This window comes from Trachymyrmex cornetzi, unplaced genomic scaffold (genome assembly GCF_001594075.2).
Source record: "Trachymyrmex cornetzi isolate Tcor2-1 unplaced genomic scaffold, Tcor1.1 scaffold383, whole genome shotgun sequence".
Classification (NCBI taxonomy): Eukaryota; Metazoa; Arthropoda; class Insecta; order Hymenoptera; family Formicidae; genus Trachymyrmex; species Trachymyrmex cornetzi.
In genome coordinates, this window is record NW_017298564.1 from 198,345 (window position 1) to 216,392 (window position 18,048).

At 33.4% G+C, this 18,048-nt stretch overlaps 1 protein-coding gene across 1 annotated transcript in view; it reads left to right on the forward strand.

The window, feature by feature from the left end:
- Positions 1 to 1,632: 1,632 nt before the first annotated feature.
- The window catches only part of LOC108763784 (tetraspanin-4), a 58,066-nt gene continuing 41,650 nt past the window's right edge, over positions 1,633 to 18,048 (forward strand). The window contains exon 1 of the mRNA XM_018511655.1: positions 1,633 to 1,731. Coding sequence (XP_018367157.1) covers positions 1,633 to 1,731 — 99 coding nt within the window. The remainder of the gene's footprint in view (positions 1,732 to 18,048) is intronic.

Genomic DNA, 18,048 nt, shown 5'->3' on the forward strand with positions numbered 1-18,048 from the left:
ATTTTCACGAATGGAATTGTTAAGTTTTAAATTTAAATATTAATTATTAACGAAGTTATTGAAAAAATATAAATAGCCACAATATTACTTTTTTCTCTTACGATACATGGATGCACTAATAAAAGTAATCTCTGTTTCTCACAGAGATTAATTTTATTAGTGTTAATTTCAAATATATGCACAATTCACACACTCTTTAGCCGATAGACGTCCTGGGAATGTCCTAGGACGTTAAAAAACACAGAGATATTTGTCCTAAAGACATCCAAAAAGACATCTCTGAGGATGTTCCCCGGACATCCTCATATAAACTACACAATATTAAAATAAGTTATATTCATTTTAAAATGTAGTATATTTTTCATACCGCTTAGATACTTGAAAAGCAAAAAAAAAAAAATACTTTTAGCTTGATAACATATTGTACTTCCAAAAACATTTCACAATTTTAATAAGTAATTAAATTTCTGTATTTTTCTATATCTCAGTAACGTGTGAATTTTTACAAGGACTTTTATCACCCACTAATCTTTGTTTAAAAAATGATTAATTACTAAATATTTATAACATTAAAAAAAGAACAAAGTATTAAGGGGTTATTTCATCCTGAAACTTTCAAAAAATCGAAATTTTTTTTGCTTAAATCGGTAGTTTAGAATCTAAGAATATAAAATTTTTTATCTGAAAATGAAATACAATTGATTACGACTATGTTCCAAAATTCACTGCTAATGCTGAAAATGTATAATATACAGAACGGTAAACAAAGCAATCATTGTTTCTAGCAGTAGGTGTTCGATCTTGCAAGAGAGATGGCGTTGCAATATATTAGATAAGGACAGATGTATGCGTTTAAGTAAGATAGAACGATAATATAAGAAATGAATCAAAGACGTACATGATTGTACATAAGTTTTATATATTTATAAATGATATTATTATTAAATAAATAATAATACATATAATATATATACGTGTTGGGGCGGAAAAATTAACGGAGCCTATTTGAACTCGGGATCTCTCATTTTCAATCCTAATATTCAGTGTGCTCTCTTTATTTTCTTACATAATTATATTTTACTATATTATATATCTTTTTATTTATCTATTTTTGTTTTTTATTAATTAATTTTTTGATTGTGATTTATTTTGTAATTTGACTCTGTATATTTTATAAAATTATGAATAACCATACACTCATCGATTTTAATCGAAATTATCTGGGCAATCAAAAGGTTAATTTGTTGTAAGAGTTTTTCATACATAAATAGCTAGTGAAAGAAAGTTTTCGAATCTTCGGAAATTTTTTTATTTTTTCGCAAATCAACATATATGAAAAATACTTATCGTATATACAAATAAAATATGTTCTAAAAATTTTTTTTAATATTAATTAAAATTATTACTTGAATACATGCAGGTTAGAAGTATATGCAGCATATCGAGATATCAGAGACAGCTAGAGGGCTTTAGATTGCTCTCTTTTCTTACACAGTCAAGCAGAAAGATGTACAGCTTGCCGGATGCTATGATAGAGCTTGCTAAGAGAGACTATCCAATAACATACAATCGGTATCTCCAATCCTACAAATCTTTACTTTGATTTGGGTAACAGTAAATTGACCACGCGACATGGAAGCAACTTTGGCGAAGAAGACTTCACGTCAACATAGTGAAAATCGCGTTCTATCAAATCGAGCACGAAGCGAGCTAATCGTCAGAGCAAATCAGGTTAAAAAAATTAATTTACACAAGTAAATAAGGATAAAGTACACAAATATTCGTATCATTCGTATTCATATCATTTCATATGAATATAAATGATACGATTATTTGTGTACCTTATTTTAATTCATTTCCAAAATACGTGATTTATTGATTTATTATTAGTGTGTACGTATATATAATAAAATACAATATATACATCTACTTTTAGATGTATATATTGTATTTTATTGTAGTATGAGTCACATTTAGTACAATAATAATATATTTATTATTTTTCTTGAGGTATACATATAGGGTAGGATCGGATATTAAGAAGTATTGCAGGTAATATGAGTACCCTTTATATTTGTGTAACTGTTGGTACTAGTAGTGCCAACTGTTGTAAAAAGATGCATCTGTCTTCGCGATATTCCAATATGCTGCGAAGTTTTATCTAAATTTATGTACTTTGGATATTTATCATATTAAAATAGGTATGTTATTTTTTCATTTCGTACGTTTTTTCCTCTAGCTTCATAAGGTCCCCAATCTACATTGAGATAAGATATTTTGTTCTGCATATTAATATTTGTAAAGTAAACAATATTGAGCCATTCTAACTTCATAAAGTCCCGAAACCATTATTGATTTATTAGATACGGGAGTTTTTCGGATAGGTATGCATGATCGTGTATTATGAGCATCTTCATTATTCCTTATCGTACACTGAAAAAAGAATCTGGCGAGGGGTCAACCATTATTGCAATCAGTATACATTTCTTTAGAAATATATTGCGACAGTACAGTAATAAAACAGGCAATGCTAGCAGTAACAATACTAGCAATACGCTAGCAATATACTAGCAATAGTAGTACATAGCAATACATTAACAATATTTGGCAATATTGCGCGTAATAGGTGGCAATACATAGGATAACAATATTAATAATACAATAGCAATGCTAGAATAAAGTGTATTGTATCGCCATAATTAGCAATCACTGTACATTTGTGTACATTTTTTTAGCACTGGCCCCCCTTAGAGTTTGGTACCCAGGTAGCAAGGGTCGTCTATTTAACATCATTAATTAGTCATTCTTATGACGAATGTGATGTTTAAAATGACGTCCAAACATCGTAAAAACGACGTGGATTTGTCACAGGTACATAGCGTCATAAGTCGACGTCAAAAATACGTTATTTTTTTCGTATTATTGACGGTAGGAACGTGTTATCCATTTGGCGTCACTAATTGTTATTCTTATGACGAATTTATACGTCCTGAGACGAAGTAAAAATTACAAAAATATACAAATTTGCTAGGTGTTGAAGTTATAAATATCCTAGTAAATTCAATTACTTTTGTAATTTCCACCTAATTTTAAGAACCGTAACAAGTTCCTTGATGTCTAAACATCGTTTAGACGTAAAAATGACGTAAATTTTTATATTTCTATCACTCACACAACGTCATAAACTGACATAAAAAATACATAATTATTTTCGTGTTATTAACGAAATAAATGTATGACGTTATTAACTGATCACTAATAATGTTGCTAGTACGTCCACAATTGGCCATTTATTCGACGTCGTTAAGTATGACATTGTAAAGACGTCATAAATAAGTGACATTATTAATTGGTCAAAAAGATTACGTCATTATTATATCTTAAATAGGTCACATGACGTCAATTTAAAATGACTAACTATCGACGTTAAAATAACGACAGCTTGCTACCTGGGTAATAGCTATTAAATGTATGGTGAAATAATGACAATTAAATGTTTGGTTAATATAAAAATAATGTTACTTTTACAAATAATAAGTATTACTATTTGGTAATACTTAGTAAATATTTGTAAATGTGTGTGTAACATTATTTTTTGGTTATATTAACCAAACATTTGATTAGCATTTGTTCTAATAAAATTTTTCATACATATTGTATATACATATAATGTATATATATATATATATATTCATGTATGTATATATATCTATATGTATATATATATTATCATGTATATACACACATATATATATGTATCTCAATCTTTCATTTCTGTATAATTTCTTACAAAAAACTTTCTGTGCTTATATTATCCCTAAGGATGGTCATATTAGCCTATCCAGAGAGTAATATGAGCATTGAGCGGGTAATAAGAGCACTCGCCACCATTTCAACATTTACATTAAAATAATCAATTTCAATATTAAAATACATGAAACATCAACAAATCTATCAAATGGTATGCATAAGATTTTTTTATCCTTAGACTAAAAAATATTTAAATCTTTTATATTTTTGTAAGCAGCAATTACGTAGATAACAATTCATTTAATTGATTAAGCCTATAATTGTTTGTTGGATATTGGACTGATTAATCCATTCAACAAAAGTAAAAGCATTATGATGATTGAACTTTCATATTCGTATGAAGGTTGGAAAAAAATCTGATTGTCTTAATTAAAATTCAATAATTTCAGCTTAAACAATGCAATTACAAATGCATTAGGCATCCAATAGTTAAATCTATCATTCTAGTTGAATTATCAAAAATTCAATTATGATGACCAGATTTCTGATTTATATGATCAGAATGTATTTGTTTTATAATCTTCTTGTTAGTATAATTAGAATATTTTTCTCATAGTGATAACACAACGGATTAATAAACAGACGTAACACACTTTTCAATATCTTATATCATTCACTAAGTTCGAGGATGAGTAGATGTGGAGTTAAAAAATATCGCCATGACCTTGTTTTATCACACAACTGACCCTGGATATAGAAATCGATAGGTAAATAAATTATAAACATTTTTATCGTTCGCGCGTGAAAAAAGGCCGAGCGTACAGGTATATTCGTGAGAAAAAGCCAGACGTTTACACGACATGTTGAAACGCAAAAAATAAGAAATGGGCGCGCACGTTCATTATGATTTGCATCACATTTCGTTGCACGTCGATAATCAAACATTTGTTCATTCATGAGAACAACAGTAAAATATTCCCACGCTATTCATAATCTGCGAGATTAACGCGCACCGTTGCGCATTTTCTTCTCGGTTAACTTTTATCGATATTTAAATGCGATTATAAGGGCATTATTCAATTCGTTTAATCGCGATTTAGTCGCTCTTTAGAAACTATCAAAGCATGTGCGCGAAATAGAAAATCGATTAAATTATAATATTCCAATAATTAGGCATATTTAATGATAATAAATAGCTATTACAATATCTGTATACGTATAGAGAATATCGCATAATTTTGATAAAATTCATGCGGTGTTTGATTTTTGAGAAAAATTCTATATAATTGAATGAATAAATAAATCGGCCTATATAAATATAAGGCCGAAACATGTAATTTGTAGTCTGCGGTGTTTAATTTTCTTATTTTCTTCTGTTTTTTTATATTTTATTAAACTTTTGTTAAACGAACAATGTAGACTTTATATAGTTTATTGACTCTTATTAGTCTTTTATATCACATTTCGTATTTTTCTATATAATTGATATATCATTGAAAATTACTGAAATTTTTTTTCTCAATAATTTTCCTCGATTGAGATACTATGCTTTGTCATTTGTGCCTGGTACACAAACAAATATTTCAATCTTTCGACATCGGATTTGTTGTTACTAACATACATATATGTATACGTTCGGATCAAAACGAATCTGTTTCACGATAAAATATTGGCAATTACTTCATTTTTGCGCTTATTTGCTTGCAATATCCATTTGTGTATGACAAATAGTGCATTAATCGATTGATAAATCTGCCGTCCGAGTCTTTCTAATTTGTCATCGTAGAGGATGGTAATAGGGAATCGCGCTGTCAAAATCATGCAGTGTAATGCGTTTTAATTGCACGCGTTTAATCAATCATTAAAACTTGCGCTTTCAAATGTCTTACAACCGCTGTTGAGCGTTTCCAACATCGTGTTTAACATCTCGCTAAAACTGACCCACTTCAACTTTAAAGCAGGCTCAGGTCACCAAGTATAACGGAGTTGCGCACCTTCGAGCACATAATTAATCGCTTCCCACCCAGTAAATGAAAGGCAGCCGGGTCACGAGAGGGCCATTTTGGCCTTCTTTTTTTTTTTTCTCTTCACTTCATGCTCGCGCGTCGCTATGTCGTCGGCGCGATACAACGTAGATTTTTTCAGGTGATACTCCGCGGTGCTGCTCGCGGCAGTCGATTGCAACAGTGATAAATAATTACCTCGGTAATCGCGCAATCAGTTTGAAACACGCGCATGCTGGCACAGCGCTCGAGTATGTTCGTGATTTTCTCGGGGATTCCGCACGTTCTAGCGTGTGCCAACAGAGGATTAATCAAGTACATGTCACTGAAAAAGTTTTTCACTTTCCCCTTTTTATCTTTTGCAAAGTTTATACGTATTTCAACTAATCGAATTTCACACTTTTACGTTCAAAAAATCATGATTACGGATGAATTAGTATATGAATTGTTATGTAAAGAGATTGCGATTAGCTCTCCCTTTTTTTATGAGAAAATTCTTTTAGGGGGAAATTATATGACAAATCATCCACAACGCTCGCTTTTCCGCAATTGAGTTTTGATGTCATATAAAAGTAATCATGAAGCTTTGTAAAGTGTCGTTAATTCGGAGATGCAAGAAGCATACGCGGTCCAATGTGTATGCTGGGCAATTATTTTGCGAAAATTATGTACCTACGTTACGGTACACCGCAATAACCTCGTTGCGAGAGTTGCTATTTTATGAGAGAAGAAATTTGATCGCGTCTACGCAAGTCAGCACGTGTGAAGTTAACTTTATGTTGACGTAGCGTTATGCATCAACGTGGCAACTCGGCAGACCGTTGGGGATTTGCGACCGACGCTCCGCGAGAATCGATTTTGTTCCGTTCAGGAAGTCGTCCGTGTAATCAGATGATTAGATTCACATATTAGTGCTAATTTCATATTAATCTCGTAACATGCAGCGCGCCTATAGCGATTCGCGTGGTTCGGCAGTTTAGCGATTGTCGAATTACGTCCGCTATTTGAATCGGTTGCGCATAGCTCGTTAACTCTCACATGCGCGTCTATAAGCTCGCAGCCAACAAAGTTAATTCGTTGTTAACATTCCTACCCGTTATTTCGCTAGTGAGGTAGCGCAAATATAAAAAATGTATTATTATCGGTAAAAAAGTTTCTATAGTCTCGTTACAAAATCAAATAGGATCAATACCGTTTTATTAGTCGTTAAAACTTTTTAGATCTCATTTTCCTCATAGAGATTATCATTGAATAGTTTACTGGCAAACAAAAGCGAGTAGATAAAAATTTTATGATTGGTTCCTATTGTGATCATCATTCAATGAAAACTTCCATATATTATAATTGAAAAAAATCTTGCACTTATATGGACCAAGAGTCTCTTAGGAGAAATTACATAGTTCTCTAGGCCAATTTACGTTACGTTGCATCCGGGACTAGCATGTAATATGCCGCAGGCCTGGTTCGTTGAATATATTATTACGAACTCGTTAACTGCATCGTGGAAGTTAGTCAGAACTGTCGAAGATCGTCGATTCGCGATAGCGTCTTTGCGGAAATAGGGTTCCTTATCTTTTTAGCACCGATTTCCAATTTTACAGACACGGATGTAGGGGTGGCGGTTATTCGACACGAAGGTGGCAGTAAGCCGCAACCATATCCATAGCAGAACCTTCGTCAACCTCTTCCTCTCCTTTGCTCTAATCGCTCTTGTAGTTAACTTTCGGCTCGCCCGCTCGTGCTTCTTTTTTCCATAAATTGGGCGAAAGGTTATCCCTTGAATCAATTTTCATCGCGGACATCTAACTGATTTGCCGATTTCGCGATTGATTGAAGACTTTGCGAGTAAAACCAATTAACACATGCACACAGCATATCAGACGATATGTGCCGCTCGCAATGTAACGAGCGCATGCTATTTCTTGCCATAAGCCATCATTATTTTCCATTGCGAGCGGTAATACGCGACTACATTAACTCGGTCGCCGAAATTCCAGGAAATCGGCTTCAAATTACGTGAGGATTACGTAGGGTTTCCTGTATTGTTGAACGGATCGACGTACAGGTTTCATTTAATGACCGAACATGCAACACGAGTCGATCATCCCCCTTTTCACATTTTCGTTGGCTTAGGCATCTCGTCGTCAAACTGTAAATTAATTAATACCTAATTCGCGTCGTAATCCACCTCGAAAAGCACCACATACTCCATCGTGTGCTGAATTAGTAGATCAGTGTATGAATAATACGAGCATGTATTCGTTTAGTAGAATTCTGAAATTTTAGATCGTCATGTATTTTATACGCGATGAGATATTATAATTTACCTTTATAATATCTTATATAATTAAACTTGTTTATGAAAAAAGTGGAGGTAATTGTATCCTATTTTCAAAAAATTATTTTTTATTGGATTGAAATATCAAAAAATTTACACTTTATATACAAGATGGATACTAAGTACTCTAAAAGATTTTCATAATTTCTCACACAAATAAATCAATAATAGTCTCGTGACTTTACGAAGTTAGAATGATTCAACATTGTTTACTTTACAAATATTAACGTGCAGGACAAAATATTTTATCTCAATGTAGATTGGGGACTTTATGAAGTTAGAGGAAAAAACGTAAGAAATAAAGAAATGTACCTACTTATTTATGATAAATATCCGAAGTACATAAATTTAAATCAAACTTCGCAGCATATTGGAATGTCGCAAAGACAAATGCATCTTTTTACAACAGTTGGCACTACTAGTACCAACCGTTACAAAAATATAAAGGGTGCTCATAATATCCGATCCTACTCTATATATTCGAAACGATTTATAGTAAATTCGATTGGACACACTCAGTGCACACTACATTAAAGCCGTCATACATAAAATAACGTAAAAATATTTATACATAAATTATATAAAAATCGGTTAAATCCTAAAATATTCAATACATTTTATTGTACTAAAAAAGTTAAGTTGAGTATTAGGTAAAGTTTTGGGTAAAGTTGAATATTAGGTAAAATATGTATTTTATAGTTCGAAATATTTACATTTCACTTTTATACTTAAATTAAATCAGTGTATAACGGCTTTAATATGCACCAGCGCGCACTAGTGCTTCCAATCAAATTCGCCATTAGTTTCAAAAAATTTCGAAAATTACTCGAGTTATTTTGATAAAATTTTAAATATGTTTAAATATACAAGGTGTCTCTTCATATAGTGCCATAACTGCTACAGCGGCTTTAGCACATGAAAACAAGTCGAAAATGTCTAATAAACATATGTCCGATTCCGAAAGATTTTGCAGTTACGGGATATTGACCTAAGAAAACATGAATCATAGTAAATGTTGTCTAATATAACATATATGTTTATTATAACAATGACAGTTCCAGGCTACTTAGAGTCAGTCGGGAGGAGGTGCGCGATTATTGTAATGTAAAATATAAAATGATTACACCTTAAATGTCCCAGTGTCTTCTTTATTTAAAATTTTTGTACGTTTCGATTCACTTTGGAGTCCTCTTCAGCATTTTGAATTCTCCTATATTGCAGATGCAGTCAAATATCATATTTTATCAATCAAATATCATATTTTGGCTGCAAGATCAAATATCATATTTTGTATCTTTAATTTTATTTCTGCACTGAGAGAATTTTGTTTTAAAATTTACCCCGAAAATGTGGTAGTTGTGATACAATACAAATTTGGGAACTTGTGAGTGACTCTTTTTCGGCACACGTCTAACCAACATAGGTAATATAGGAGAATTGAGAATGCTGAAGAGGACTCTAAAGTGAGTCGAAATATACAAGAATTTTAAATAAAGAAAACATCGGGATCTAAAGTGTAATCATTTTATATTTTACGTTATAATAATCGCGCTGACTCTAAGTAGCCTGGAATTGGTTCAGTTATTTTAAAGAGAGAGAGAGAGAGAGGGGGGGGAGGGATGGAGGGAAAGAGAGAGAGAATCCTAACTATACATACTTATTCATTTCTATAAATATTTATTATTCTATTTAATGCTTTACAAAAGATGTTCAAAAATTCCTTCGTCGATTCCGACACACTTTCTAGCACGAATTAATAAATTGTTTCGGACTTGATGACAAATATTTGGAGTTTCGCGGATGATATCGGCAGCTTTAAGTATCAATTGCCATAATTGTTGTGCATTCTAAATCTCATTCTGATAGATCTTTCATTTGTCCCTAAAGAAAAAATCCAGTGGTGAGGTCGGGACTTCTCGTTGATCGTTTAATAGAAGCGTCCTGGCTTCTTCCAATCCAATGAGGATAGTGATCATGGAAAAATGTTCGCACAGGAAGTCATCCTTAACGTGTCTTTGTTTACATTTTGGAGACGAATGAAAGATCTAGTCTCTCTCTCTCTATCAGAAAAAGATTCAAGATTCAGAACAACAGAATAACGAACATTAAACAACATTTACTACGATTCGTGTTTTCTTACTTCAATATTTCGTAACTTCACAACCGGTCGGAAACCGGCTTTATGGAGACTCCTCCTTTAATCAAAATAACCCGAATATTTTTCGAAATTTTTGGAAAAAGCGAATTTTTTTTCGACTAGTTTCATATTTGTATCTTTGAAACTTTAGCCGTTTCGAAAATGTGATCATATTAAATTTTTGTCTTGAATTTGTATAAGGAATCATCCCTTAAAATTTTTTAGAGTACTTGGTATATCCATCCTGTATATCAAGTTTTAATCTATATTTTATATTTTGTATACGTATCTATTTTTATATTACATTTTTCAATTATAATTGATAAGAAGTTAGTTTGTAAGAAGTAGGTAACTGTGTTGTCAAAAAAGAAAAAAAAAATTTTTATGTTTAAGAAGTTTCATAATCTATGTATACTTTATTCAATTCATAAATTGAATGCATACATCAAATAATTATGCATTCATGTTCTAAACATTTTTTTATTGTAAGATAGTAGTAATTGTATTCATATGTCCTAAACACTTTTTTAATTTGAAGTAGAAATAATTGTATTTTTCTACTTGATGGTAATCATTACAGGCAATTTTTGCATATATGTCTGTAATTATTCAAAGGCGTTCTAATACAGATATGCAAATGTTCACGCATGATGGAGCACATTTAGTCACACTGCTCAATAATTTTTGAATAATAATTATATCAATAGGTAGATTGAATCACAATCGTACCTCTGCGAATTTTTTAACATCTTTAAAAATTTATGAGATGTCAATGCATTAATGCGGAAGAAAATTATTTCCAGTAATTTTGTTAGTAAGGCATTCTTACTAATCTGTCATAAATAGAAAGTATTTTTATAAGTTGGAAAGGAAACATATTATATCTTTATATGACTTTTGATCCTTATTATATATGTATAAGGACATAAATAATTTCATAAAGATGTTTTTATAACTAACAGCAAAATGTTTACATTTAAGATTGTATTTTTAATATTTAGATAATGTATACTCGTTCTTTCTTATTGCTAATTAAGAGTGACCCAAAGAAGGTACCTTTTTTCGCCCGTTTGAGAGGAGGGAAAGAGGGTCACGTTTACGCGAGAGAGAAAACTCGATTTTTTTTTACATTCAAAACAAACGTCATTTACAAACTCTGCAAAAGTGCTTTCGCCACATGAATGGGCGTTGTTTCATTAGTAGTAAAGTACTGTTTGGCCAGATTTGGAATAAGACCTAAATATATAAAGCATAAATATATAAGGTTTAAATACATAAGGCTAAATATATAGGGCATAAATATAATAGAGGGTACAAAACGGGCGATTTATCACTCTTTGACAAGAGAATTTTTATGTTTTACATTACGGGTTTTACATTAATAAGTATAGTCAATGTAATTTTATAATATTCGTAAAATCTATTGTGTCTATCACACATGGCTGTATACTGGCTGTGTATACACATATGATATTTTACTTATTAAAGCGTATTAGAACCAATAATGACGCAACAAGGTTTACGAGCCTTTTAGATAATAATGATCGCAATTTTTATATTTTTAATTGTCTTCCAATGTTTAGTTCAATATCTATAATCATTTTCAATATATATGACTTTATTTAACATTAAAAATACTGTGGTAGAAATCAATACATTGATTTTATTATTAATTGCAATCGTTATATACGTTGTTGTGTTTCCAGATAAATCTGGTATTAATGTAATTTAGTTTATTATTGTGTAATCTACTATTATATGTAAGATAAATTCGGGTAAGATGACCATAGGTTTTTAGGATGACTACAAAAATGCTCTTCAATAATTTATCAATTATTGAAGAAATTAGTCTGTAGCCGTTTTTTCTGTATAATCACACTGAAAAAAAAGATTGGCTGTTACAGCAAATTAGATGGTAAAATATGGTTGCAACAGTCAATTTTTGGTTGCGTTAGCTTATCCGCAATGTCAGTATAGGATTTCGATAGGTTAACACAGCCAAAAATTAATAGCCGTTTTTTCTGTATAATCACACTGAAAAAAAGGATTGGCTGCTACAGCAAATTAGATGGTAAAATATGGTTGCAACAACCAATTTTTGGTTGCGTTAGCCTATCCGCAATGTCAGTATAGGATTTCGATAGGTTAACACAGCCAAAAATTGGCTGCTGCAATCAATTAAAAATGCTATGCCATATTTTACCATCTAATTTGCTGCAACAGCAATCCTTTTTTTCAGTGCATAATATTCCAGTTTACCTTGTAGCCTATTATTATTTCATTTTGTATCTTATATGTTTTCATGTATTTGTAAGTTTGGATACAAATTATATTCCACGGTATATAATATTTTTAGTCTTTTTATTTAAAAAAATTCGACCTTTATACCTTTATCCTTCCTTTTAGCCTGATTAATTTCTTTATTAAATATTAATTTTATTAATTATATTTCTTGATATAATATGTTGATTAAATTGGCAATTATATAAGTATCTTTAAATTTTAATTAACTCTCGCAGTGGATTGGTAACCAGTTGCGCATTAGCAAACTACTCAGCGTATAATTAATATCTTAGCTTATTATTGTCACGTGACAGGCTTGCAGCTGGTTTAAGTGTGCTAGAGATAATTATCTCGAATAATACCAGTAGTACAGCAATTGCACTGAATTATTCTCATTGTGCACGGTTTACAATTGCATAGATATAAGTGATACTGTCCTGCTACAAAGTATACTGTGTTTTTATGGTGATGCCAGGGATAATAAATAAAACGTCATGCATGCAGTCACATGGTTGGCCATACGAACGTAACAGAAACAACAATTATCTGGTTCCCCCTGGCATCCGTTCCGGAAATGATGGTAACCGTGTCTCGTTTCCTTCCTTCCTTCCTACCTTCATGTGCCTCTCTATCTGCGCCTCGTGCGTGTAGAATCGATCGGCGATTAACGTCGGCCGACCGAGCAAAAGGATTACGGTGTGTGATTGTTTTATTTATCACACAAAGTATTTTTATCGTTTGCGCAACAGCAGGAAGCGGATGAAACGCGTCGGAGAAAAAAATAGGTGCTTAGAGAAAGAAAAAGAGAAAAAGGGTGCGGAACGCGTAGGTAGAAAAAAAAATATCGAGAATAATAAAGGGTAATCTGTGAGTACATGAGAGAACAAGGTGAACGAATGTTAATTATTCGCGTCCGGCGCGAATAAAATTGTTCACACATTCACCAGCTGACCAATCGGGACGTAAAAATATCGTTTCAAAAGAGAAATTGGTTCACTTAAGTGTTAAAGCGCTTAGCGGTTTTATGAATTTAAACATGAAAATTACGCGTTCGCACGGCGAAATGGGCTGGGAGGAAGTGGAAACATATGAGAGAGAACTGATAGCGAGATAATAAAGAATAGCAATTCGTTTCAGAGATGTAATAACAGTAATTATGATCTCGCATCGTTATTATCCCCTACATCCGTTTTCGGAGGGAACGTTTATGAGCGCGCGTGACTTTGCTTCCTCTCCTTTTATTACGAATCGATTCATATGAATTCCCTTAAATCAGCGTACGTGTCGGGATAAGTCTCTCTCTGCATGTTACGTACATCGATAAAACGTGATATCGGAGTCAAAAAGAGTCTTTACTGAGGGAACTAAATATTTCTCGAAGCAATTCAAAAGATAAAAATAATAATAATCTGTTTTCATAGATATATAAATCTTATATATACATGTATATGTATAAATCATTCACACATTGGCGGATCCAGAAAGTTAAAGGAGGGAGTTATTGACACGCCGCAAATAAAGTTTTTTTAAGGTCAAATATGAAAAGATAGAATATTAAAATTATTACATTGAAAAAGTATATTATTTAAATGTATAATTTACAAAACGTTTCATTTTTAATTATATTAACACAAAAAATAATATAATGAAATCTGTTTCTTATATCTAGGAGTTTCAATTAAAAAATATTTTTGGAATATTAAAATTGTAATTAAGCATTTTAGAATTTAAAAAATATATAAAAATATTAAAAATGTATATAACATTTTACAAATATTTTGAAAAAAGGAGACACTTTAAAGGGAGAGAGAGGTCATTGTCGCCATGACTTCTCTCATGGATTCGCCAATGTATTCACACATATGTTCAATTAATACATTTACGTTATAATCCAGTGTTTAACTAATAAACGACTAATGTTTCGTCGTTCATAACTAACATTAACATTATGCTAATGAAAGCATTGATATCCGTTCAAAATGGGAAAGCTATAGCAAACTCCAATTTAAATCACGCTTGGAATTGGCTGCATTCCCGGCTGCTTTCTCCGTTGAACGGTATTTCCTCTATCATCGGCGTTTACGGGTCGCCCGGCGCGTTTGTCAAAACAGGAACGCGGACCCCTAAGAGCTATCAGCAGCTTCCCTACGTGCGAAGGGTGCGAAGCCGAACGTCGATTAACGGACGAGTTAAAAAGATTATCGTGTCGGTTAACTGAGTGCAGCTGGAGTAATGTGAGAAACCGAGCATGTCATCCAAACGCTCGTCCACCCAGAAAATTACGGCGCCGCGCCGTCGTCTTCGTCGTTCGTTCGTTCGTTCACTCGCTCGTTCGTCCGTTCACTCGTTCTTTCGTTCAGTTCGTCCGTCCGTCCGTTCATTCGTTCATTCATTTGTCCGCAACCTGAATTTATTCCGCGCAATTACCGCGATAAGGGTCCACCTTAATAATCGTTCGTTAATCGTCATCCGCCCGTTTTCAACCTCGCCCGTTCCGTCATCCTGACTCCCAGCCGCGGCGGGAAATGGAGAACATCCTGCCTGGGCATACATCACCGACCGTTTGGGAAATGTATTAAGAACGTCACGGTCGGTTAACGCAATTTAAATTTACAATAACGTACAGTATGATCTTTTAGTACCCGGAACTGCTTTTCAAAAGTAATGTGTTACCTATGTAGAGAGAGAAACTTCATTTCAGATGAATGAAATAATTAATAATATATTATCAAAGTCAAATATACCGTATATATGGCACATAATATCTTTGATTTTTCTAACATGTATATAACTGAAGAAATTAAAAAATCCAATACAGAAAGCAGCGTATACATAGTGCGCTTTTTTAAAGTTTATAAAAGATAAACCTCAACTTAAGTTTCTTAATTTTAAGACTATTTTTCTTAAACTTCTGAGATATTACTAAAATATTGACGTAGTGAAGCCTCCTCTCTCCTCTCCCTCTCTCTCTGCAATTAAAAATATTTAATATTTATTTCCAAGATCGACTGAAGTATGTATACATAAATCGAATAGCAGCTTAGTGTGTATACTGCATATACACGCGTGTATTATACGGATATCTGGGCTTCGGGTTCACATGGTTACGTCAGAGTAACAACATTTGCGCGCAAGAGCGTAACACGAGTAACCCTTTAAGGAAATGTCGACCAAAGAAGTGACAATTAGCGTCGTATATAGTACATAAACTGCCTGTGGTTTGGTGTCTCAGAAAAGCCCTTTGAATACGACGTAGTAGCGTCAACACCTAGAATAGGATGATCAAAGAACCCGAGCAGCGCATATTAATCGGTAATATTATTCGAGACAATGTCTAGTTGTCAGAAACGCGATAGAAAAAAAATGTAATCCTGATATTCTTCGGAGGATATCGGATTGGAACTTATATAACTTTTCTTTTCTCTTTTGTTGGATTCGATTAACTGGCGAATCTTAATTGCTGTTCTTAATGAGCGATATATATACACATTCCCGATAACGGTAACTTTGATTTCGTCGTTAATATTTTATGATCTACTATAATTAGCAATTAACGAAGTCGGGAATACTCACGAGAATACTTTGATGCAAATGCATGAAACAAGAGATATACCGTACTAGAGATTATTGATTCTAGGTTGTTATACATGTATATATACGTATATACTTAGCTAGAATGCAAGTCTTTAGTAAGCTATTCAAGAGACGGGTCTTTACATTTAGTAAGCTATTCAAGAAACAGAAACAATCTTAAGGTTTACATTACAATATTTATGATTACATATTTATCATATCACAGTGCATCCAGAAATAATGATAAAATTCTATATTGTATAGAAAATAAAAAAAGTCTATTAAATATTTTAACAAATTTAAATTTACTGAATATTATATATAAAATTCTATTATATAACGATCTCTTTTCCCGTGAATTTTGAACGTAAAAATTTTATCTTACATTATTAATCCGCAATTTCCATAAAAATAATAAGTGTGAGCATACACGTAATATTATGGAAGTATCTAGTCCTTTTATCATTATGAAATATTTGGAAGCGTAACAGTAAACATGCGATAAAAATCCGTGAATATTAAACGAATTGCCCTCTACGGCCACAACTCCTTGTTTAAAAATATCAAGACGAATACCTACATTAGCGAAACGATTATGCGGTTGTTGCAACGTGCTCACGTGGCATCGCATGAAAGTGCGCGCGTGCCATAACAGGTGAAGCGTAAACTTCGTACTTTGCACCTGGTAAATATTTGACGAAGTTGGCGTGCGGAGCACGGCAGGGTGGTTGATACGTGTACAGTACCGATACGCCAATTTCTCTCTCTCTCTCTCTCTCTCAAGTTCAGAAAGCAGATGTGCAGCGGTTATACGTTTCTCGCGCTTGCAATCGGGCTAATCCAATTCGGCCGCGAAATCGGAATCAATGTCAAATACCCATAAACGCGACGTAACAGCTTAGGGACGGTCCTATGTTATCCGCGCGACAGTCGGCGGGAGATAGAGCTGTTCTCTCGAATCGCCGCGCCAATCCTACGTGATATCCTAGCGAGAGAATCGATATCCGAAGCACAGACTGCAGCTGCTCGAGCCGAAAAGCTTCGCCGATAATTGAACGCGTCGCTCCTCTCCGCGCGCCGTGCTTTCCTATGAATCGATATTATCTGTCTTATATATCCGGCGAAACGTCGAATCACCCCGCACGGTCTGTCGGAAGGTTCCGTTTTACAATCTAAACCTCGACCTAAATCTCTCCCGACTTTCGATTTTCAGAAACGATTTTAAGAAACATCCATGAAAGAAGACGAGCGTAAAAAGTTGCATCCATGGCGCGCTAGTTGTTTTTTATGTCCGCATCATCGCGTTGATAACCAACCCCGCCTTGGGATTTCGAGCGTTAACCAAAGCACAATCTTTACGATCTACTTGTTTCTCGACTTGGAGAAACCGTGGCAAGCGAGGGAGCTAATAAGAACTCGCATTTTCCGTGAATGTTCTTTCTCTCTTTTTCTCTCCTCTCCGTCGCTTTTCTTTCATCAAATTTCGCTCAAGCGTCTCTACCGCAGCAACTTGCGAAGTAGTATGTTTGTTTCTCCACGGCGAATTCCCGACGTCTTCGCTCTGTATCTTACCGCGTAACTAAAACCAGTCGCGGCCATTCTTCGTCCTGGCCGATTTAATTTCGAAACATCTAATTCGCACACTGACTACAGCTTCGTCCGCTTCGTTCGAACAATGGGTAATTCAGTCGAGAAGAAAGGGTACTAACTAATGTACAAAGCTCAGTCGATCGCCCCACTCGAAGAAGTACGCTCGATGATTGTGAGACAGAGAAGAAACGCGCATTCTGAATCTCTCTTTTTTTTTCTCTTTCTCATACAAACTTGTAAACATCCTTAATTATTTTCGCGACTTTCCCAGTTTGCTTCAGTCGGGCCTGTTGCAATTGGGTTTTACATCGCTTTACGTTTCTCGAACTATGATTTCGCCGAGCTTGCCGAGATGGAAACATAAAATTGTATTC